At 43.3% G+C, this 23,472-nt stretch overlaps 1 protein-coding gene across 38 annotated transcripts in view; it reads left to right on the forward strand.

Moving 5' to 3' along the window:
• The first annotated feature begins 12,554 nt into the window (after positions 1–12,554).
• The window catches only part of ppip5k1b (diphosphoinositol pentakisphosphate kinase 1b), a 53,668-nt gene continuing 42,750 nt past the window's right edge, over positions 12,555–23,472 (forward strand). For all 38 annotated transcript variants that reach the window (XM_023955601.2, XM_078948422.1, XM_078948443.1 and 35 more), the window contains exons 1-5: positions 12,555–12,768; positions 18,457–18,703; positions 20,226–20,418; positions 21,478–21,568; positions 23,238–23,317. In XM_023955601.2, coding sequence (XP_023811369.1) covers positions 18,530–18,703; positions 20,226–20,418; positions 21,478–21,568; positions 23,238–23,317 — 538 coding nt within the window. In that variant the 5' untranslated portion in view covers positions 12,555–12,768; positions 18,457–18,529. The remainder of the gene's footprint in view (positions 12,769–18,456; positions 18,704–20,225; positions 20,419–21,477; positions 21,569–23,237; positions 23,318–23,472) is intronic.

Here is a 23,472-nt window from a genome sequence, read left to right on the forward strand (position 1 = left end):
TAAACAGCGCTTTGCTGAACACCAATGAAACTATGGCAGACAGATAAGTGTCAGGAACTGGTGGTGTAGGACCCAATATGCAAGAGACTTGGCTTGGTAGCAGAAACTTAAAAATTTAATAAATTAAGCAGAACATGGATGGAAAAAAGTCACGGAGAAAGAGCCAGTCTCCGGATAAAGTGAAAATACAACAGGAGGGTGACAGATAAACAGGGTGGAGCATAGAGAGGAACATTTTTACCATGTCCCTAACTCCGTCACCTGACTTCAGCCCCTGAGACTAACTGTAGACGCTACCTGCTTCTTTTTAAGGGTGGAAATGGTTACCAACATTTATGAACAATCCTTTCTTTCTGTTTGTCCGTACTAATCTGACTGGTATGATTTCATAATGTTTAGCTCTCTGAGTTGAAACAACAACCTGTTTTTCATCATTTTTTTTTCCACTCCAAGAGACCTATTAGTGTTGGGAACCCAACAAATTACTGAAAATGAGTCTCATCCAGGGTAATTTAAAATTAATTGCATTATATGAAAGGTTAAAGAGTTTTCTTGGGTGCTAATAGGTAACGAAAGAAGGAGGATGAGAGAGGGTGGGAGAGGAGGTTACTATTTTATGGAACAGTGCGTCCTTATGTTGTAACAAAGACCTGCTTCTCTGGTTCTGCTGCATGATGGGGTAGAATCTCTCCACAATTTCTTGACAAGCTGCCAGACTCACATCATCCACACCAGCTTGTCTGGCAGCAGCAAGACCTGATCTGGCTCTGGGAGGGCACAGAAATCTAAGTGGGGCTTTTTCCAAATGTCTCTGGACTGTGTGTGGTTTCCAATGAGGCAGTGGAAAAAAAAGTTAAATGAAAACTTTCAGGGATTTTTATTACAGAATTTATTTAAGAGTAGTTTTCTTGTGATGATGGCGTTTTAATTTTTCTTCCAGCATACGATATTGTGTCCCGAAATGAAAAGAGCAATTGCATTAGCACTGCAACCTTTCTTAGTTTAAATGCATAGTGTTGTTTATCCAAATATAAATACTAAACTCTGGTGACAAAGCAATGAAGCTTATTCTCTAAATTGTGAAGCATAAAACCTGATTCTATCAGGAAATTACTGCATGGATTTAGTGTTACTTACCCTTATGTAACAGATCAGTTTCAAGGCAACATATTCACATGGCTATCCAGATTCTAATTAACATCATGTTAAATTTGCAGGCCTATTTGTAAGGCCTTAGTCACATGCAGAGTGCTGCAGGGGTTTGGGTTGTCTGGCCCATGGGGGGGGTCATAGAGAGGAGTGGCTGCATCTTAAACGGAGGGCAGGTGAGTCCTGCATTTCCCTTGAGGCTCGTACTTCCACCTTAAGGGAGGTCATGAAAATGGAATGCACCAATGTTGTGCGTGTGGTAAATGTATCAGGATGTATTTGTAAAAATAATGTGAGTTACAAGAACTTATGGCAATGCTATCATACTGTGTCTTCACGCCGCTGTCTAGTCAATAGTAAGGTGTGCCTACTGGCTCTTCACCAACCACACGCAAATGATGGACACACAGGGTGTGCAGGTGATAAGTGACTGCTCGTAGGAAGTCCACAGAAATTACGCTCCGACTGCCTAATATCCTCATTTCCACCTGTAAGTTAAAACATTTTCATCCAGTTGAACAACTACATGAACACAAACAGTCTCTCTGACAAATTTCTGTGAGGTTTCGGGCAGTGGCGCTAAAAGTGGGCATGCAGCATATGGGTCGCATAGGGGCGCCAGCCAAAGGGGGCGCCAAACCCAAGTGGCGAAAATTATTTTATAGTCCGTATTTTTTAATTTCACTGCTGTTTGTGCACATATATGATATGATCAGTAACAGAAGCACATTGTAATTGATTGGGCGCCCCCGCCGCAGCCGCTCTTCCTTCCCTCCCTCGGGTCTTAAAGAAAGAGCGCAATCCAGCACGTGTCCGGGACAACGTGCTCTCGCAGAGACGCGTGCGGGGGTGCGCAATTGATTGTTTTTATTTGAATTGTGTGATCATCTGATGACAGGATTAAATGGAAAGGCAAAAGAAAAAACAATCAGAGATCAAAACAGACAACACAAAAGGGACAAAGGTGTGGTGTGATGAAGAAAAGTTTCTCTAAATGGTTGAGAGAGACACAGCAGGTACGTTATAGCGGTGTTAAAAGCAGGCTTGGAAACAAACATTCAGGCCAAAGAAGCAATTAGTAAAATGGTCAAAAGTGACTTGCAGCTGTACTGAGCAGCATTTACAGTATGAATAATCATGAAGAGAAATAAGGAGCTTGTATGTACTGATTTTGTTTCAAATAATTTCTTTAACTAGATGTACCAAAACACTGAAAAGTTTTTTATCCTTTGACTGAAACAGCACTAAATGATGATAAAAGCTGCTCCTATGGGCATTGTGGGAGAAGTATGTGTGGTGGTGGGTTAGATGGTGTTTTTGTTTCTTTTTATAATTGTTAAAAGTTTGGATAATTATTATTTTTTGAGTGACTATTTAGTTAACAGCCTTTTGCTTTTAAAATCACTTTGGCTGAACGACACTTTAGATTTTAGTTGAACATTTGGAGATGTTTAACAGCAATAAATTAAAATATTCTATTCTGTCATGGCCTGTCAGTTACTCCCTCCTCCCCCCTCCTTCCTGTGTTTGACGTGACCAGCTGGATCCACTTACCTCATCCACACCTGCCTTCATAAACTCCTCCAGGATCATCAGCCGGTGCCAGTTCGTTGTTCCTCCTGTGGACGTAAACCTTCTGGATCCTCACCTGGTCGCAGTTCTCCAACGCTGCAGTCACGCCGCTTCAAGAAACCTCCAGCCAGCCGTCTCTCCTCGCCTTGGTTCAAGCTTCGCCTATGCCGTCTCTAGTAGCCTCCAGCCAGCCGCCTAGCCTCGTCTTGGTTCAGCCTCGCTCCCGCCGCTGTTCCCCCTCAAGGAGATCCCAGTTCAAGGTTCCTCCAGCCAGGCCACGCTCTCTCTTCCTGGAAGGAAGTCCTGTCAAGTTCTGGTTCTGATTAAACCACTGAAGTCTTACCGTTGTGTCAAGCCTCTTTCCGGGTTCCAGCATCTGGGTCATTTTTGAACTCACGTTCGAATCATGACAGAACGAACTGGCCAGACGCCTGACCCAGCTGACCCGGAGGGACTTCGTCACGCCATTGCCTTCCAAGGTAACCTGTTGAATCGCCAAGCTGACGCTTTGACGCAAATGTCTTCTGCCCAGCAGGAATTATTTCGCCGTCTCGACGGCATAACGCAATCTCTAATGGAACTGACCGGTCAAACAACTACCCTCGCCACCGGAGCCACCTCCACAGTTTCCGGCAACAGTGCCACTTCCGCTTCCCAGTTTACCCCGGAAAACGTTTGTCTGCAGCCGGAACCCTTTTTCGGGGATGTTTCTGCCTGTGGAGGGTTCCTACTACAATGTGACCTGATTTTCCAACAAGCCCCCAGGTATTATCAAGCCGACCACGCTCGCATTTCTCTCATAGTAAATTCTCTCCGCAGTAAGGCGCTGCAATGGGCTCAAGCCTTCCTAGCCTCTCATCCCATCACGCATCTGCCATTCGAATGCTTCCTGGGAGAATTCCGCCTCGTCTTCGACCAACCCCGAAAGCAGGAAGAAGCCACCCGGCGGTTGCTAAGTCTCAAACAAGGCAACCGCCCGGTAAGCGAACACCTCATAGACTTTCGAATTTTTGCTGTCGAGGCCGGATGGCCGGATCCCGCGCTCAAAGGAGTTTTTTACCAGTCTTTAAATGAGCGTATTAAAGACCATCTTTGCACCCAACCAGAAGCGGACACTTTTGAAGAACTCGTCACGGCCGCCCTTAGGTCGGACCTCCGCCTCCGGGAACGCCAAACTGAGCAAAAAAGTAAGCCTCCGTCGTCACTTGTCAATCCCGTTCGCCACTTACCTCTGGTTGCTCCTGCTAACCCTGCTTCGCCTTCGGTTAAACTAGAAGAACCCATGCAAATTGGTCACTCCAAGCTCTCTTTTGAAGAGAGAAAGAAACGTCGGGATGAGGGATTATGTTTTTACTGTGGGCAGGCGGGTCATCAGGTCTCACAGTGCGCTGTTCGTTTAAACCCCCGAACCCCCCGTTAAATGACAGGCCACGGGGGGTTAATTCGGAAACTTCTCATGTTCCCAAGTTTCTGTATGTTCCTGTCAAAATATGCAATCAAAGCAAAATTTTGGAAACTAAAGCACTTGTAGACTCAGGGGCCGAACATAGTTTGATAGATCAAAGTCTCGTTCATGAACTCTCTCTCCCTGTCGAAGTCCTCGATAACGCTGTTAATGCAGCAGGGCTGAGGGGTAAACAACTGTCATGCATCACCCAACGCACCGGTCCGGTTCTCGTTTTCACCTCCGGTAACCATCGGGAGTACCATCACTTTTTCATCACCCAATGTCCGCAGACACCTTTAATTCTCGGGTTTTCTTGGCTCCAAAAGCACAACCCCTGCTTAGATTGGGGGTCATCCCGTGTTACCAACTGGAGTACTTTCTGTATGGCTAATTGCCTGCAGTCGGCCGTACCCCACACCAAGATACCTGACCCAGGTTCTAGTAATGAAATCGATCTTTCGAACATACCTACCTGTTACCATGACCTTCGTTCCGTTTCTTGCAAATCCAGGGCTAATGCCTTACCTCCTCATCGTCCTTACGACTGCGCCATCGAATTGCTTAATGGAGCTCCTCTCCCTAAGAGCAAATTGTACAATCTTTCTGGTCCGGAGAAGAGCTCCATGGAGGCTTATATTCAGGAGGCACTATCCCTTGGTCACATACGTCCTTCTTCTTCACCGGTCGCTGCTGGTTTCTTTTTTGTGGAGAAGAAGGATAAGACGTTGCGTCCATGTATTGACTTTAGAGAATTGAACCAGATCACTGTTAAAGATAGGTATTCTCTACCGTTACTTGAGTCAGTTTTCAATTCTGTTCAGCAAGCTAAGTTTTTCACTAAGCTTGATCTCAGGAACGCTTATCACCTGGTACGCATGCGCGAAGATGATGAGTGGAAAACGGCTTTCAACACCCCGTTGGGCCACTTTGAATATCTCGTTATGCCGTTTGGTCTCACCAACGCTCCTGCGGTGTTCCAGCGTTTGGTGAATGACGTTCTCAGGGATTTTCTGAACCGATTTGTATTCGTGTATCTCGACGATATTCTGGTCTTTTCCGCCGACGAGACCCAACACGAACATCATGTCCGTCTGGTCCTAGAACGTCTTCTTGCCAATCAGTTATTCGTCAAGGCCGAGAAGTGTGCTTTTCATGTTTCCTCCGTCCCCTTCCTGGGTTATATCATTGAGGCGGGTAATATTCGCCCCGACCCCGCCAAAATCGAGGGCGTCGTACAGTGGGAGACACCTCAATCCCGTAAAAAGTTTCAACAGTTCCTTGGGTTCTCCAATTTCTACCGTCGTTTCATTCGGGACTATAGTACCATCGCTGCTCCCCTCACACGGCTTACTTCCACCAACCGCCCCTTCGTCTGGGACTCTGCCGCTGATGCCGCTTTCAAACGGCTCAAAACCCTGTTTGTATCTGCTCCCATCCTCATTCAACCCGATGTGACCAAACAATTTATCGTGGAAGTTGACGCCTCAGACTCTGGAGTGGGTGCGGTGTTATCCCAGCGCGAGGACAGTTCTGGGAAGCTCAAACCATGCGCCTTTTTTTCACGCAAGTTGAGCCCAACCGAACAAAACTACGATGTGGGCAATCGTGAATTGTTGGCTATCAAACTCGCGTTGGAAGAATGGCGCCACTGGCTGGAGGGGGCGGAACGACAATTTATCATCTGGACCGATCACAAAAACTTGGCTTACCTACGCAGTGCTAGACGGCTCAACTCACGCCAGGCTAGATGGTGTCTATTTTTTGACCGCTTCAACTTCGTCATCTCCTACCGACCAGGCAGTCGTAACGTCAAGCCGGATGCCTTATCCCGGATTCACTCCATCACAGAAAACCGCACTGACTCGACCATATTACCTACGTCTTGTTTCATTGGAAATCTCACTTGGGAGATCGAGACCAGGGTGCAGCAGGCCCAGAATGAGATCCCCGCCGGGGTTGCCGGTCCTCAGGGCTCTCTCTACGTTCCTGACTCCCTCAGATCCGATGTCCTCGCCTGGGGTCATACCTCCCGTATCGCCTGCCACGGCGGGGTTTATCGCACTATTCGGCTCATCAAGCGTCGCTTTTTCTGGCCCTCCCTAGAACGCGACGTTAAAGAATACATTGCGGCCTGCACCACATGTGCCCGCTCCAAGACCTCCAACAGACCTCCCTCTGGTCTCCTGCAACCCCTACCTCTTCCGAGCCGCCCCTGGTCCCACATTGCGGTGGACTTTGTCACAGGGCTACCACCTTCTCAAGGTCACTCAGTCATACTCACGGTCATTGATCGTTTCTCCAAGGCCGCCCAGTTCATCCCTCTCCCTCAGTTGCCCTCCGCTTCCGAGACAGCTGACGTCCTCGTCAATAATGTTTTCAGGCATCATGGTATACCTAGTGACATTGTCTCTGATCATGGTCCCCAGTTCACGTCCCAGGTCTGGAAGGCCTTTTGCTCTGCCCTGGGGGCCACGGTCAGTCTGACCTCCGGTTACCACCCTCAGGCTAACGGTCAAGCGGAGCGGGCCAATCAAGAGCTGGAGGCCGCCCTCAGGTGCCTGGCATCCCAGAACCAGTCTGACTGGTCTAAGTATCTGGTTTGGGCAGAATATGCCCACAACAACCACTCCTCCACTGCCACGGGCATGTCCCCTTTTGAGGCCTCTCTGGGTTACTCACCCCCACTGTTTCCTTCCCAGGAATTGGATCTGGCGGTGCCCTCGGTCCAGCTCCACCTTCAACGTTGTCGGGACATCTGGCTTCAGACCAGGGCCGCTCTTCTCCGGACCGTCGAGGGTAACCGCCAGATAGCCAACCGCCACAGGGGGGTGAGTCCAGAATACCAACCTGGCCAAAAGGTGTGGTTGTCCTCCAGAAACATTCCCATCCAGGCTTCGTCCCGTAAACTGTCACCTAGGTTTATTGGGCCTTACACCATTGAGCGGGTCATCAACCCCTCATGTGTTCGACTTCGTCTCCCGGCTGCCCTACAGATCCACCCTACGTTTCACGTGTCACAGATCAAACCAGTCTCTGAGAGCCCGTTGTGCCCGCCGTCCGCTTCCCCACCACCCGCCCGTACCATCGATGGGGCTCCCGCCTTCACGGTCTCTGCGATCTTGGACGTCCGGCGTCGGGGTCGTGGGGTCCAGTTCTTGGTGGATTGGGAGGGGTATGGTCCGGAGGAACGTTCGTGGATCTCGCGTTCGCTCATCCTGGACCATACCCTCATCGACGACTTCTATGCTGCCCATCCTGATCGTCGCCCTGGTTCGCCTGGTGGCGATCGTTGAGGGGGGGGGGTACTGTCATGGCCTGTCAGTTACTCCCTCCTCCCCCCTCCTTCCTGTGTTTGACGCGACCAGCTGGATCCACTTACCTCATCCACACCTGCCTTCATAAACTCCTCTAGGATCATCAGCCGGTGCCAGTTCGTTGTTCCTCCTATGGACGTAAACCTTCTGGATCCTCACCTGGTCGCAGTTCTCCAACGCTGCAGTCACGCCGCTTCAAGAAACCTCCAGCCAGCTGTCTCTCCTCGCCTTGGTTCAAGCTTCGCCTACGCCGTCTCTAGTAGCCTCCAGCCAGCCGCCTAGCCTCGTCTTGGTTCAGCCTCGCTCCCGCCGCTGTTCCCCCTCAAGGAGATCCCAGTTCAAGGTTCCTCCAGCCAGGCCACGCTCTCTCTTCCTGGAAGGAAGTCCTGTCAAGTTCTGGTTCTGATTAAACCACTGAAGTCTTACCGTTGTGTCAAGCCTCTTTCCGGGTTCCAGCATCTGGGTCATTTTTGAACTCACGTTCGAATCATGACACTATTCTATGACACCACTAACTGATATCCAACACAAATATTATTTAAAATGAAAAATGTTTTCATTTTTACTTATAGTTTAGTCAGTGTATTCTTTGAAAATCTTCCTAACACAAAGTTTATATCAATGTTGTGAGGATGGAGAGAAAGACGAGAAGAGAGAGAAAAAGAATCAGGACAGAAGGAGGAAAGAAACAGGTTGGTCTTATGGTGGACATTCAGGGTAAAGCCAGTTAATACCAAGTCACTCATTTTCAAATAGTATTCTTAATTAAAAAATAACATGCATTAGCAAGATGTTTAATTTATTTAAAACATGAAATAATTGATGCTTGGTCGTATGCTTTAGTGGAGAAGAACACAGACAAGAGGTGAAGGAGAGAGACATGAGGTTGGTGATGCATCTGATAAAAAAGAGAGCAGAGATGACTTCAGGTAGGAATAATTAAACTAATGAAGTCACAAAAACCTAAATGCTCATTCTGGTTTAAACATCTGCTGATCACCTGTTCACTAATTTTGGGAAAACAAATGCAGACATATATGACTGTCATGGTGCCTCTGTCAGTTCTCCTCCCCCTCCCCTCTTTGCTTGGCTCCTTATGCGACACAGCTGTGACCACTCAACTCCTCACCTGCTTGCCTTCTTAAGGACATCCTGGACCAGCATTCAACGCCAGTTTGTTGCCCCTGATGGTGCATAGCATGGTCTTCACGTTCTTAGTATCTGTTTCAAGCCTCTGCCTAAGTCTCGCTATTACCTTGTCTCCAGGAATCCATTACCACGAGTGGTCGCCTGAGTCTGCTGCATTTCCGGATCCCAGCCTTGTCATTACCTCCTGTCAACCTGAAAACTCATCTGTGTCTCCTTCCGGGTTCCAGCGTTTGGGTCTGTTTAGTTCCACTAGTCACGACAATGACAAGTCAGTCCCAACAGAAAAGAACAAGGAGAGAGGTTCAGATGATGATGATGATGATGATAGAGAGAAAGGGGGAAGATTAGCTGATGATGAAGAGGGAGAAGAACAGAGAGGTACAGAGGAGAGGGCCAGGCAAGGCATTACTCAGAAGATCCTTCTGAATGGCCTTCACCACACAAATTTGGGGAATCATTGAGGCAATACACGGTTGAAAATGGCTCACAAAAATGTTCTGCTGGGTCATATCCAATCAGATGAGAGGTAATGAGATTTATACATTTAAACAAAGGTGTTGTGTGGATGTAAGCCTTAGGAGGCGCATTTGTTTTATAATGTGCATGTCTGTGTGTGTGAGTGGTGGGGTGTTTTTGTAATGTGTCTGCATACCCCTATGAAATAAGGTAGTTCTGCCCCTGCTTTCGGGCAAAGCAGCCTCACTGAGACAGTACTTAAGTCAACGTTACATAATCTCCTTGCCAACGCTGACTCGGAAAAAACATCAGTTTTATTCCTGCTTGAACTGAGTTCAGCCTTTATTACTCTGAACATTCAAATCCTTATTAATAATCAAAATAATATTAATTGATTGGATTTATCTGCTTTTTTCCAGACTCTCAAAGCGCTTACAATGTGTCCATTATTCATTCACTTCTTATTCATTCTTGGTGATGGTAAGCTACTGCTCAGCCCTGGGGCAGACTGATAGAGGCGTGGCTGCCAGTTCGCGCCTACGGCCCCTCTGACCGTCACTGGTAGGGGGGGGGGGGGGGGGGGGTGATAATAGGAGGGGAAGGGGGATAAGACCGTGAAGCAGCATAAAGCAACAAGTTTACTGGTAGTTAATCATTATGGTAAGGTTCAAATGTAGTACAAAAAGGGCGGGGCCTGTCCACACACACACTCAAATGTTATAAACACACCTGCTAGCTGCAAAAATGTCCACCTGTCGACATGTACACAAAACAGATAGTGTTCACACGCATACTTATGCCTTAAAACCAACTAGTGTGAAATATTTCAGTCATTCAATCATGCAAACTGTTAGTGCAAAGGTGAGCTAACACCTGTGCTCAGGTGAGTGTTTATGTTCTTCTAAAATGGATGGTGGAACGTGAAAAGAAGGAGGGAGAGTGCCCAGCCATCCCCACCCCAAGACCCCCACCGCAGCAGCAGCGGCAGCCGGAATCCCCCCAACGCCACACGGGAACCGGCAGGGAACAACCGCCGCCCGGGCGACCAAGCCCGCCACCCAGGCCAGGGCCAGCAGGACCGCCGCAAGGCCCCCAGAGCCAGAGAGCAGGGAGGCACGGAGGGAAAGAGAGCGCCGCCCCAGCCCAACCAGGAGAGCAGCCCCCCGCCGCGCCGGGAGAGCCCAACGCAGGGCCCCACCGGAGAAGGACGCCCACAGCCCCAGACGAGCACCCCACCACCACCCAGGAGTTCCAGGCATCCCCCCGCCCCAATCCTAGGTACGAGCCAGGACCCCCCAAGGGAGACCCGCTCCGCACTCCAGGCAACCATCCGCCCGGCCCACGGTTGGTCCAGGGAGGAGCAAGGCAGGGGCCCGCCGCCCCCGCCCAGGAGGGGGGAACCCCGGGGAAAAAAGAGGGCCCACAAGGGGTGTTGTAAATATGGCCCGACCAGGCTCGGCCACAGTTGGAAATTTGGCGGGGCCCAGCGCTCAAAAGCAAGGACCAGAACCCACCCCCCAGGGACACGAACACCCCCGGCTCAGATCTAATGTGAACCCCCCCACCACGCGGAGAGAGCACCGCCGGGCCCAGGAAGCCGGCACCCCGGGGACACGGCCGCCGTCGCAAACGGGCCCGTACCCCCCACCAGGGAAGAGGTAGGGGACAGATGGTCCTAGGTCCCACCTTCCTTGCAAAATGTGTGTGCGTGTATGTGTGTTTGAGAGGGTGTGTGTGTGCATGTGTGTGTGTTTATGTTGGGATGTATATATTGAGGGGGGAGGGGTGTGTGTACTAAGGGGGGTGCAGTTAAAATTGGCGGGTAGGGCACTAAGGGGACATCTCCTGATTACTCACAGTGATGTCCCCTCACCCTCCCCACCAAGGGGCCCTAAATGTCTAAGGTGCGGTTAAAATTGGCGGGTAGGGTGCTAGGAGGACATCTGCTGCTTGCTGGCAGTGATGTCCAAGCACCTCCCCTACCAAGGACCCTACATGTCTAAGGTGCAAATAAAACCGAAAGAGGGGGGGCCCACTCCATACGGCAACCATAGGAGGGGGGCCACTGCCTAGTAACCCCCCCCCCCAAGGCTCATCGCAGGCTAAGCCCCCCACCCCCTCACCCTAATATGAGGTTATATGAGGAAGGGGGTAAGTTGGGGACAGCTGGTAGACTGTCCCCCGGTGGTCAAACAGCTGTCCCCTGCCCCCCCCCCAGCAAGGGGGCCAGGCCCACCCAGCCCAGGGGCCCCACCCCCGGAGGCGCCGACACCCCAGGCCCAGCACCACCCACTCCTTAACTTTCCTTAGCTCTTCAAGCAAACATCATGATGCATAAGATTCTCTGCTGCTGCTTAAAGCAACAGAACTCCTAAATGCAATGTCTTCAGTCAAATATTGACCGACAGGAAGGACTGCAGCTTAGCTAAGAACTTGTTTCTAGAGGAATAAACACCAAAAGTCAAGTTAAAAATCATGTCAGCTTTGACTGGAGATGCTGAAATTAAAACCACAGCTTTAATCAGTTTTGTACAATTTCAATTAAACAAACTCTGACATGACTGTCAGTGCTCACATTAAAGCAACAACAAATAAAAAAATAACTGGTACCTGTTTCATTTTATTGCAAGACTCAGATGTCTTATTTGAAGCGAAGGCAAGATTAAGTTGATTCATGCCTTCATCATTAACAGTCTTCTGTGTGCTCCTCCAAAACCAGTTTTAACCAGAGCTATTGGGAACCGATCACATCACCTCTATTCCCAAGCCCTCAATGCTGTTGATAGTTTATAAAAATAAAAAATAATGATGTGGGACAAATACTTATCAGATTTTTTTTTAGATCTCAAACTCAACAGGGTTCAGAGATCTACAGGAATCAATCAGCTGGTAGAACCAAATAGTGTGGAGCTGCTTTTAGCTGCTATGTTGAAAAAAGATGGAACCATCTTCCTGATGATCTCTGATACTCTTGGACTACATCAACATTTAAGTTCAAACTAGAATATTTTTTTCTGGTGACATTGTTTAAAATACCAAACTCTAAAATTTAATGCAATAATTCAACCATTTTTTTCTTAAATTTATATCATGTTTTGTTTTTAGCCAATATTCCCATGTTTTTTTAATCTCACTAAAGCCCTCTATTTGAAAGTTCTTAAACAGGATAAACCTGCCATACCTTGCCCATACAGTGCCAGTGTTTTTTTGATGTGATTTCTTGTAATATTTCTCCCCATCTAGCACCAGAACACTGCTTAATAATAATAACAACAATAATAAACAAACAAACAAACAAACAAACAAACAAACAAACAAACAAACAAACAAACAAGCAAGCAAGCATAAAAAATAAATAAATAAATAAATAAATAAATATTCTTGTCTTGGGTTGGTTCGTTGTAATACAACACTCTGGCCACTAGATGGCAGCAGCGTATCTGCTGTCAAAGCAAAAACTTTATTTTGGATGGTGGTGGAGGAAATCAAAGAAGAAGGAAGGGGAAGCGGCGGCAACAAACGGAGGGAACACACTAGCAATGACGGTCGTGAGTTCCAAGCTGCAGCCTACTTTTCAAAGAGTTTTCCAAACAGAAAGTATTGGGACAGCCAGTCTCCTTATGTTTAGCCACTAGAAACTAGGAAGTGAGCCATAAAGTGACTTCCCGTTAGTTCATGCCGGTAAGTGTGTCGCAGTTTTTGAAGCAGTACTTGTCGGTTCTGTTGTCAGTAACAATATGGTTTCGCTTGAAGTTAACCATGGATAGAAATGGGTGCTCCGCGTAAACTTTCCTAACGTAAACCCGAGCGGCCCATGGCATAAGTCAAGCCGTACTAGGACGGAGGGCTGAAGTCAGCTAGTCGCGCATCCTAGTTTGGTTTTTATTAAGCATTGAGTCACTCACAGGTTGGAGTTAAAACAACCTGCGGGAATAAAACGCCTCTCGATGGGCTGCTTTGTTGGGTTTCTGTTCCCGTTGCTTTCTCTAACATGAGTGGTCGCTGTGACGCTTTGTTCTGTGTTCACTGGAGGCTGAGGCACTGACGAGTCTAGGATTACTTTGTTAGTCAGTGGCGAGCACCGTAGAATATGACTTTGTGTAGTAAATCACACAGTACTGTACCTTCACTAATCACGGTACCTTACGTTATAGATGAAATTGCTATAAATTTTGAAAAGCACCTTCCTATGACATTTACTATCACATTTTAACACAATCTATTATTATATTCGCATGTTGGAAATGTCAACTATAAATTGTCCCCCTACCGACAGTAAGGTGACACCTGGGGGAACAACAATGGGGGTTCTCTCTCTTTCTTCCTCTCCCTCCCTCCAACAATCCAACTGGATTGCCATGGCAACCGACATTAACAGCCAAGTTAAGGTCTATTGGTTGTGGTTTTGTGTGGGAGCTACGTAAGATGCTGTTTAAGGGCTTCCATCATAAAAAAGGGTCATGAAGACGATCCTAACCCTTTGGATGATCTACTAAGATCAATCAATGTATTTCACTTCATGAGCAAAACAGCCACATTTTAAATTGATCCACTCAGGCAAGTTAAACTGATTCAAAGCACACGCATGCACGCACGCTCACACACACACAAACACACAATGCAAGGAGAAGAGTCTTCTACATGTCAATAGATATTAGAGATTTAGTATTTATAAAAAGGTCTACTGAAATAATAAAATCAGATATTGTTACTAAAATTATGTCTGCGATTTTCGGGATTTTTCTTTTAGCTTCTGGCTGGAAAAACTTCCCTTTTTTGTTGTTTTTTAGTGCAAGATGTTTAAATTTATGAATCAAAGCTCTTTCTTTTTCCCTTTTTTTTACATGCATAGCCAAACAATTGGTTTAGCATTGAATCCAATTGAATCTTGTCAGTGTTTACGCAGTGACAGGATGTCTTATCTGGTGTGGTGTTGCTGCCTTTTATGTTTTGTTAATTCTCCTGCTGTTTTTCTTAAAATTAAATTCGGTTTTAAGATTGACGAGCAATGCACTTACTAAGTTAATAATCAAAAGAAGTAAGATGTCCCGTATCTTTGCATGTGTCATAAATGAATTTATGGAGAGCAGGTCAATGAGTGAGAAAAGGCAAGCCTCCTTCGCGGGGCCACCAGCAACTGTTTTAATGCTTTCTGCTCACAGTAATGAGAGCTCACATGATAGCAGGCGTGTTATCTGCTTCCTTAAGATTCTTAGGGGACAATTATCTCTTGATCCCCAACGGCATTTAAAATGTTTTGTTTGTTAATGTTTTAGTTCCTCATTTTCCTCCAGTGAAAGCAAAAATTACATCTTATCTTGGACAGAAGAGACCAGCAGTGAGCATGTTTTTCTCCATTGACAAGTTTTTATCATCCATGACTGACAGGTCAAGTGCTGCACAGTGGGTTACTATAAGCTTGATAACTTATCATGGATGATGAGTGATAAGAGGCTCTAATGAGCAGCTCCTCCCGGCAGTCAGTCTTCAGCTGAAGCCTTTTGTTGTAGCTGTTTTGCATTAACAGAGCTAAGTCCCCACTTGCCGACGTGACAGTTAGGTATGTTGTTAATCTGCTTCCTAATTTATACGATGGTAAAGAAGGGTTTTATTCTTCCAATAAATGCAGTCTGCCGGGCAAACAGGAGCCAGTTCTGAATTAGATTGGAGTTCCCCCCCCCTCTGATTTCAGCTAATGGCTGCTGTTGTCTTTTAAAGTTCAGTTTTCTGATCCAAGATTTTTGTTCAACCTTGAACTTGGCTCGCAGTAGCTAGTAAGGACAAAAATATATCTTATTTTATTCCCAAAACAGACTTTATCTAAGGCTAGCAAAATATTTATTTTCCGTTACATGAACAGGAAATACAAATGCTATTTATTGTTTAAGGAAGTCGTTTTTCAAGAAATGTAAACATCTCTCACTTTTTGATTTTTTTATGTGAAATAAATGCAGATATAGACTCATAAATGTTTTGTAGCTTTTGATTTTATAGTTGCAAAGTTGTGGAATGATGAGATTATGGTGACAGATTGCTTCTTTCTTTGTAGGAAGGGGAAACCACTGCTCATTCAGGGCTTCTCAGCTTTTTCAGCTTTTATTTCTTTTCATCTGCACTGAGTAAAGCGTAATTTTTTTTTATCACATCCTGATAGCAGATCCACTAGGGATGTCACAATTCTCTATGGAAAACCTTTTTTTTTTAGTTTTTTGTTGTTGTTTTGCTATATACAAATCATAGATCGATCCAAAACAAAATGATTGGAACCGAATCGTGGGGAACGTGAATCGTTGCATCCCTAATATCCACTGTTCAATGTAGAAGTGAGTCTCACAGAAATATAATGGGCTGTAAAAGACAGTTGGATCTGAAGAATAAAGAACTTTAGATGGTTAAAAAAACACACACAACACATTTGACACTGATAAGCAACATGTGTGTCTTTAGAAAATGATATGAAGCATTTCTTTTCTTTTTTTTTGTTTTTTTTTTGTAGCAGAAATACTCATGAGCATGTTGGTTTGGGGTTCATACAAAGTTTCTGGCCTTGTTTAGACCAATTGTTGGGAAATGTAGCGTTTTGTGTTGCTCTCATGGTAAGCACTGACACCAGAGGGCATGATCAGGCCACCTCCATGCTGACTTCCAGATACTCCAGTTCATTGAGGAGGTCTGGAAGCTGATGGCACACAGCAAAACCTTTTCCGATCCCTAAATACTACTGGCTGGTCATGTGTGGAAAAATGTTTGCAGTACTGGAGTTTCTGTCTACCAATTTTTGTATTTTTAAGTTGTTTAAAAAAAACGTGCAGTTTTTCAGAGAACATATTTAGAGTTGTTTTTATTGATATTAAAAAAAATCATCTTTTTATGGTTCGCAATTTTTGACAAAATGAACATTTCCTGAAAAAATATTGTTTTCAGATCACGAAGGAGGTGACTGAGACATTTCTGTTTAGCAAATACTTCATTGATTTTCATAGTTTTTAATATTGTTGTATGCAGAACTTCCCTCAAAACATTTCATTTCATGTTTTTTTATGATAACACTCACACATCATCTGTACTGATAGTTTCATTAACGGAGATGTGCCTGGGAATTTAGTTTTTTTTTGCATAGGTTTTAGTAGACTTGCTGGTATCAGGTGACTGTTGTGTCTCTGGTGTAACAAACTCCTGCTCAGCAATCACATCAGTTATATGTCTTTATGAGTTTATCTTTGTCAGTGCTCTTCGACCCTAGTCCAGGAGGAAAGACCTCCCCTTAGTTTAGTGCAAGCTGTCATCGCGGCACAGGTTCATAGTGATGAGTTATCTTTGGGTTGTGTAGTTGGCACCCAACAACCTGGACTCTTATCCACCACTCAGCTCTCGTGTAGCAGGAGCTGATGATTATTTCTGGGTACAGAGTTGAAGCTGGGTGGCATGTGAGACTCAGATGAAGTATGTACTGTCAGAAAGGACAGAATGTAGAGAGCCTATGTCTGATCTTCAGCTGCCAGGATGGTTTATGAAACCTGATCAGAGGGCTGTTTGTGAGTGGAAGAGGCTTCAGACTCTTCTTCTGCCTGTTTTTTGGGGCTTTTTTTTTCTTTTAAATCAGCTGTTCTGTGTAGTTGGATGGACTTGCACTGATGAAAGACACCCAAGCTGAATCTGGCTGTGTTGTGTTTGCACATATCTAATTGCATGTAGTGTGCTTCTTCCATTTGATTGGCTTTATTGCACGCAGGGTTTGTTTGTTTTGATCAAAGGCATGATCCATCACTCCTGTTTCTTTGTGTGGAGTTAGATTAAATAACAGGTGACCATGTGTTTCCATTTCAGCCTATAAATATCTTCCTCCTGCTGGTCAGACCTCAATTATGTCAAGAAGAAATTGGAAAAGATTTGATTGAACACTTGAAGAAAAACATGAATGGAAAGCTCTGCTCCAGAATTTCAGTGCAGATATGCTGTTTCCGTTCATGGTTTTCAAATTTAGATTTTTTTTGTTTTTTGTTTTTTTGTTTTTTTAAATAATGCTTCAGTATGAAAACTTTTTTGCAAATTTTTGAAACAGTTTAAGTGTTAAATCCACAAGTAATCCATAAGTAGTTGATCACCAACTTAATCAACTGCTCTAAGAGGCTCAAACAAACAACATTTGAGTGACAGAGTGAATTAATGGCTCAGATTTAACATCTATCGGGATTATGAAGGCATTAAGGGTGAAAGCTACTTAATCTTTGGGAGAAAATATGTCTGCGGTATACTCACATGCAGTTATTGATCCTGATCAGTCAAGAAGGTGATATTGTGAAGGAAATTGAGTTTGTTCCTAATTTTACTTATATTTTTAATGCATTTGAGTTTAGCTAAAACTAATTACACCGACAGATCTCCTGTGGTCCGTAACAAGGTCTTCCAGATAACGACTATCTCCCACTAACACAAGGTTTCTCCTAAATGATGAACTTTTCTGAGTATATTGTGGTCGCTTCCCTTTATTTGGCTTCTGCTTGGAGGTTAGACCAGGAGTTTAGTGGTGTTTGATGAAGTCTGGAGTACAAGAGCAGCCATGTATGTGCATCATATGCATAACACAGAAAGACGATATCTGACATTAGTAGGATTCTCAAGGGCAAGAAGGAAGTCTACAGTGGTGCGACTATATTGGCTGTAATTTTTTCAAGTATCTCTATCAGTACAAAATGTAAAATTAAATTGAGGTGTAGCACTGAATAATTCTGGGTTTACTTCAAACTAAGGAACAAAATGGTACCTGGTAGTACAACCAGGTACTCTTTATTTTACTACAGAGACTTTCAGAAATTGTATTCTACATGTGTGCAAGCCGTCTTCAACCAGAAAAGACCACTTCATGGATCACTTGGATCACAGCTTTATGTAACCAATTAAACTGAGTTAACATTAGGGCTGTACGATATGAGGAATACTTGTGATGAAGATATGACTTGCAATACCTGGAAAATAGCAAAACAAAGAAAAACTAATACTTCATTTCACTTCAACCGTTTTATTTAAATGAAAGTCAACGTAAATGGATGTTATCTCAACAGGGGGCCAGTAAGAAAATATATGTCACCAAACACACGAAAGAACAATTATCTACCATTCTGGTAGTACTGGCCAAAACTTATATGGACAAATATAAAGAACAATGTAGTCAGGGTAAACAAGGGCTTTTTTAAAACAACATAATGATTTCTCTGTCTATTCGTGTGTCAACATTTAAGCTAACCATTTATCACAGTTTATGCCATTTTTTGCAATGTGTGTATTGCATAAGCTAATATCGCAATGTCGATAAATGTTCGATTTATCGTGGAGACCTAGTGAACGTTGTTTTTTTCTTTGCCTCTTTAGCTATCATCATTGCTACCTTGACCTCCTGCTGTGAGGGGCCTCTGGAAGCTACCATGACACACCCGGGTTTGTGATGTCAGGGTCCAGCGACGGACCAGAGGACAAACAGGAGTGGAGACACAAGGACATTCCTCGGTTTGTAGTTGGATGTGAGGAGGATGAGGAGGACGACGACATGGACCAAGTGGAGATTGATATGAAGAGCGACAACAGTCGCGAAGAGGACATGGAGGAGGACGACGACTCTGTAAGTCACGGTTGTCGTAAAAAAAAAAAAAGAACTGTAAAATGTTAGACCATTGACAAAATTGCAGTTAGTGTATGGATCACCAGTGATATATTCAAAAGTCTTAACAGCTTCAAACATTTTTGCAATGTATTCAATTTCAAAAGAAAAGACACCAATATACTATCACAAAGAACATACCATTTATTACAGTACTAGTTAAAACCTGAAAAGCTTGAAGAGAGAAATGATGTAGAGCAGGGGTGGTGAACAAGTTTGACACGAAGAGAAGAATTTTTTCACTGTGTGAGTCAAAGAGCAACACTGCACACTGACCTGCTAAGACGTAAACACGCAATTACTGACCTGCTAAGAGGTAAACACGCAATTAAAGCCGTATTCTTTTCCATAAAACACTCCTCTCCCTACAATACAACAGCAAGTATTGTACTTGTGTTTATTTCAAGGAAAGTGTCCACCCTCAATACACGCATCAAATGCAGCTCAGCCAGAGTTTACAGAGTTAACCCTGGAGGTCAGATACCCCCTCCACACACACAGGCACCTATGTCATCGCACAAACACACTATCTCTCAATCTCACTCTTTTGTCTGCCTCTCTCTGACACATACAACTCCTCAGTGACGGGCGGTGAGGTTGATGGCTGGTGAGTCTGAATCTGAAGTGCGATTTACGATAATAAAAACTGAATATTTCACCATTCATCCAACAGAATTTAACAGATAATTCTTTGTATCTCGACATTCCTGTTTCAATGACACTTACAGCAACAAATAATTAATATTTATTTTTGATACCCTCTAATGGATTTGACTGTGGTTTAGGAGGGAAATAACTATAAAATGAGGCACAGTATATAGAAAATATGATGAGACGCAAAGAGCCGCATGATTATTGGCCGAGAGCTGCATGCGGCTTGAGAGCCGCGTGTTCGCCACCCCTGATGTAGAGCAAATAAACATCTGTCATTTTTCCCTGAGTCAGAGGTCAAAGCTTAGCCTGAAAACTTCACATAATTACAGACATTTGAAAGTCCTTTATCAGGACTCTGGATGTAGGTTTCTTTTAAAATTAACCTTGGTTACAAGATAAAATATATCTTGTTTTTTTCCCTTTAACTTTATATTTTTGTCAGAAAACTGCTCTGCTGTTAGTTTTTGATGATGCATACAACACTATTAAAAATTTATTTTACATCAATTATTTTACATTAATTATAAAGAAACTCTTTTCTTTGTTACTAATGGAAAAGGTTTTTATGTCGAACTGAACTGGTTTGAACTATAAACTGTAAATTAATCTATTAATTTTAAAATCTGAACTGAAATAATTAAAAAGAACGAGAGAGAGAGCCACACCTAACATTGTTTCCACTCATCTGAGCTGTGAACAGAGCATTTTGTTAAATGCAATATTAGTTTGTTTAAAATGAGTTTGATACACAACTGACAGTACTTTTTTTTTAACCTGTAATCCCCTCGCCTTGCTCAGCTAAAACATTTGCTCTCCCGTTTTCCTCCAGCTGAGAGGACAGATCGTCGTGGGCATATGTTCCATGATGAAAAAGTCCAAGTCCAAACCCATGACTCAGATCTTGGAGCGACTCTGTAAGTTTGAGTACATCGACGTGGTCATTTTTTCTGAGGAGGTGATCCTGGAAGAACCCGTGGAGAAGTGGCCTCACTGCGACTGCCTCATCTCCTTCCATTCCAGAGGTAAGCTGCAGCACGGGTAGGACACCTGACATTTAAACACACATGACAGCACACATGTTGAGTAACAGGCGTGTTTTAGACACACAGCGGGGAGATTTTATTCATTGGAAATGTGCTTACTTTTATTAAACTTTTATTAAAGCAGGTTTTATTAAAGTTACTCCTGCATTAATGTCTGGTGCTTTTTCAGAAGCTCAAATTTCTTTGTACCATTTGAAGTGAGTAAAAATAATCTGAGTCTTGAGAGCTTGCACAACCCGTTTGGTTAGTTTGAATAGGTTGAAACCCCCAAACGCCATTAAAACTAGTATATTTTATTGACAATTAAACAACCTATAGGACAGGTGGCCAACTTCTTTTTAAAATAGATTCTTTTGTGGATGCTTTTTTCAAACATTTTTTATAGGAATGACTTTTTCTACTCTGTCTTTAAGGACATGGAATCCCATTTGAACCAAGAGACTTCTTCTTTGTAGAAACGGAAATGTTTCTATTTATCTAAAGTATTAAAATCCCAAACTTATCTTAAACTAACAGAACATAAACTGCAAAGAACAGTTCATTCATGATACAAATGTCCCAGCGTTTGGGTAACGAGGTTCACAGAATAAAGGAAAAACAGCTTATCAGTGGTTGAAGCATATCTTTTATGCTGAGGTTTTCAATGCTTGCTGACTGTTGTTTCATTTGAACTGTTCTGACTCTTCAGAAAATTATCACAAGTAAAAAAAACAACAACATTTTAACTGCTAAAACATGGCTTTAACTGTAAAGTTAAATAAAATCCAGAAGACTTGATTAAGAAAATTATAAAATGTTTAAACTCTAAAAAAAACCCCGCTAATTTTTAATATATTTTAGCTACTAAGACATAAAACAAGTAAATGTTAATGAAAAGCTGATGCCAATATATTTTATATGAACACCAAGCTATGCTGATATGTCAATTTTTGTGCCTCTTTTCTCTAAGACATGATGATAAGAAACCTAGTTAGCGGTCTGACTCAGGAAAACAAACATAAAGCAATAAGCATACTAACTCCAGGTTTTTCCCTTCAGGTTTTCCTCTTGACAAAGCTGTCGAATACGCCAAGCTACGAAATCCGTTGCTCATCAATGATCTCAACATGCAGTATTTCATTCAGGACAGGTACAGTCATGCCACAGTGGCAGCTGCTGTTTACTCAAGCGCATGGTGTCACTTGCAACAGAAATCTACCATCAGTCAGTTGTTACCATTCTCAAGGCTGCCGGAGCCTTTCCCTGCCACTCGTGGGCAAAGGCATGGGATGTCCTGGACAGGTCACCGGTCTGTCGCAGGGCCACAATCACACTCACCCATACACATTCGCATACACATCTATGGACAATTTAGAGAAACCAATTGGGTTATGGTGGGAGGAAGCCGGAGTCCGCATGCACGGGTTGGTGTTTGGTTGGTTCAGGTCCCCCAGCAAGGACTTGAACCGGGGCCTTTTTGCTGTGAGGCAAGAGCGCTAACCACTGCGACACTACAGCGTAACACATAGCACATTTGCAAAATTGTTTTCATCAACTATTTGGCACAGAGGCCTAAATTGCTGTATTTGTCTACTTTTGAAATGTACCTCTGTATTATTAATTTCAAAGCCCACCAGTTTGCTTAACCGGTATCACACTTTGTCGTTTTTTTATTCACACAGTGGACATGAAGTCATATGAAAATAGAAAATTCCTTCTGGAAAAAAGTGTTTAATTTTGCTGTCAAAAGCCAAAAAATATTCAATGAACGATTTTGAATCCACTTTCTTATTCTTGAACACTTCAGAACCTTTCTAACAGTTGTTCTCTTTAAAAACTATTTTAAACAGGAGTCAAAGATTTGAAAATGAAAATCAATTTGTGTTATTCCAAGCATAAAACATTAATTTTGTGTTATAATTGTTAAGCATTACCCAACCTGAGACAATGCTGACATCTGGGGAACCCGTGCTAGCAGATAGTTGGTGAAACACAGTTTAAAACATTCATGCCCTGCAGAATTTGGCCACATTTTCCAGAGTATTTTCATTTTTTTGAAATTCTTTAACGTGTTTTATGAGTTGGAACCCTCAATTAATGTTGTTTATCTTCTTTATTTTGATTTTGATTGCTTGAAATGACTTGTTTCTGAATCCTGATCAAAATTTGAAAATAAACAAACAAATACTTGAAATCAATTTAACAATGGGCACTGAATCTATATTCTATGAAAATTTAAATTGTTTGAATCAAAAATTAGGGAAATGTATACATTTTTTCCATGATACTCTAATTTTTTAAAATGGGTTTGTATGCTGAACTTAGGTTATCCTGACCTACATTCATGAGGAATTTACTGTTAAGTTTTAACTTATCAATGGGGTTTTAGCAAAGAGCTAGTTTGTTGCAGGTTCTGTTATGTTTATTGTAATTATATAGACAAAGATTACATTGATTTGCTGTTAGAAATCTATTATCAATTATATACCAATAATATTCCTCATCCTGGGAATAAATGTAGGACTGCTGCTAAGAAAAAACATAACTAGATTAATACTGCTAATTTTACCTTTCATCACTTATCTACTTAAGTGTATTAAAGTAATCTAGCAAAGTTACTCTGAGGAGTACATTTTCCAATAAGTTACTGTAAATTTACCCATCTCTACTTAAAACCAAATTTATTTTAATTCTTTTTCTATTTTTGTACAATATGTTTTAAATAGTACAAACCCAGTAGAGTCCTATGGATGCAGCTTAAACTCACTTTTGTTGTTGTTTTTGGGGCTGTCAATAACACCGTTTTAATTCCACACCAGGAGGGAAGTTTATCGAATCCTGAAAGAAGAGTTTATTGAGCTTCCTCGCTATGCTGTTTTAAACCGAGACCATCCTGAGGGTGAGAAAGACTTTACACTTAAAAACGTCTGGGCACTTTTTTTGAAGCAACAATTTATAAACTCCATCATCAAAGTCATCAAGTTTAACCACACCCTCATATACGTAAAACAGTTTACTGCTGCAGATTCTGTTTGTCCATTTGTTCTAATATAC

Source organism: Oryzias latipes, chromosome 6 (assembly GCF_053564925.1).
Source record: "Oryzias latipes strain Hd-rR chromosome 6, Olatipes_Hd-rR_3.1".
NCBI lineage: Eukaryota > Metazoa > Chordata > Actinopteri > Beloniformes > Adrianichthyidae > Oryzias > Oryzias latipes.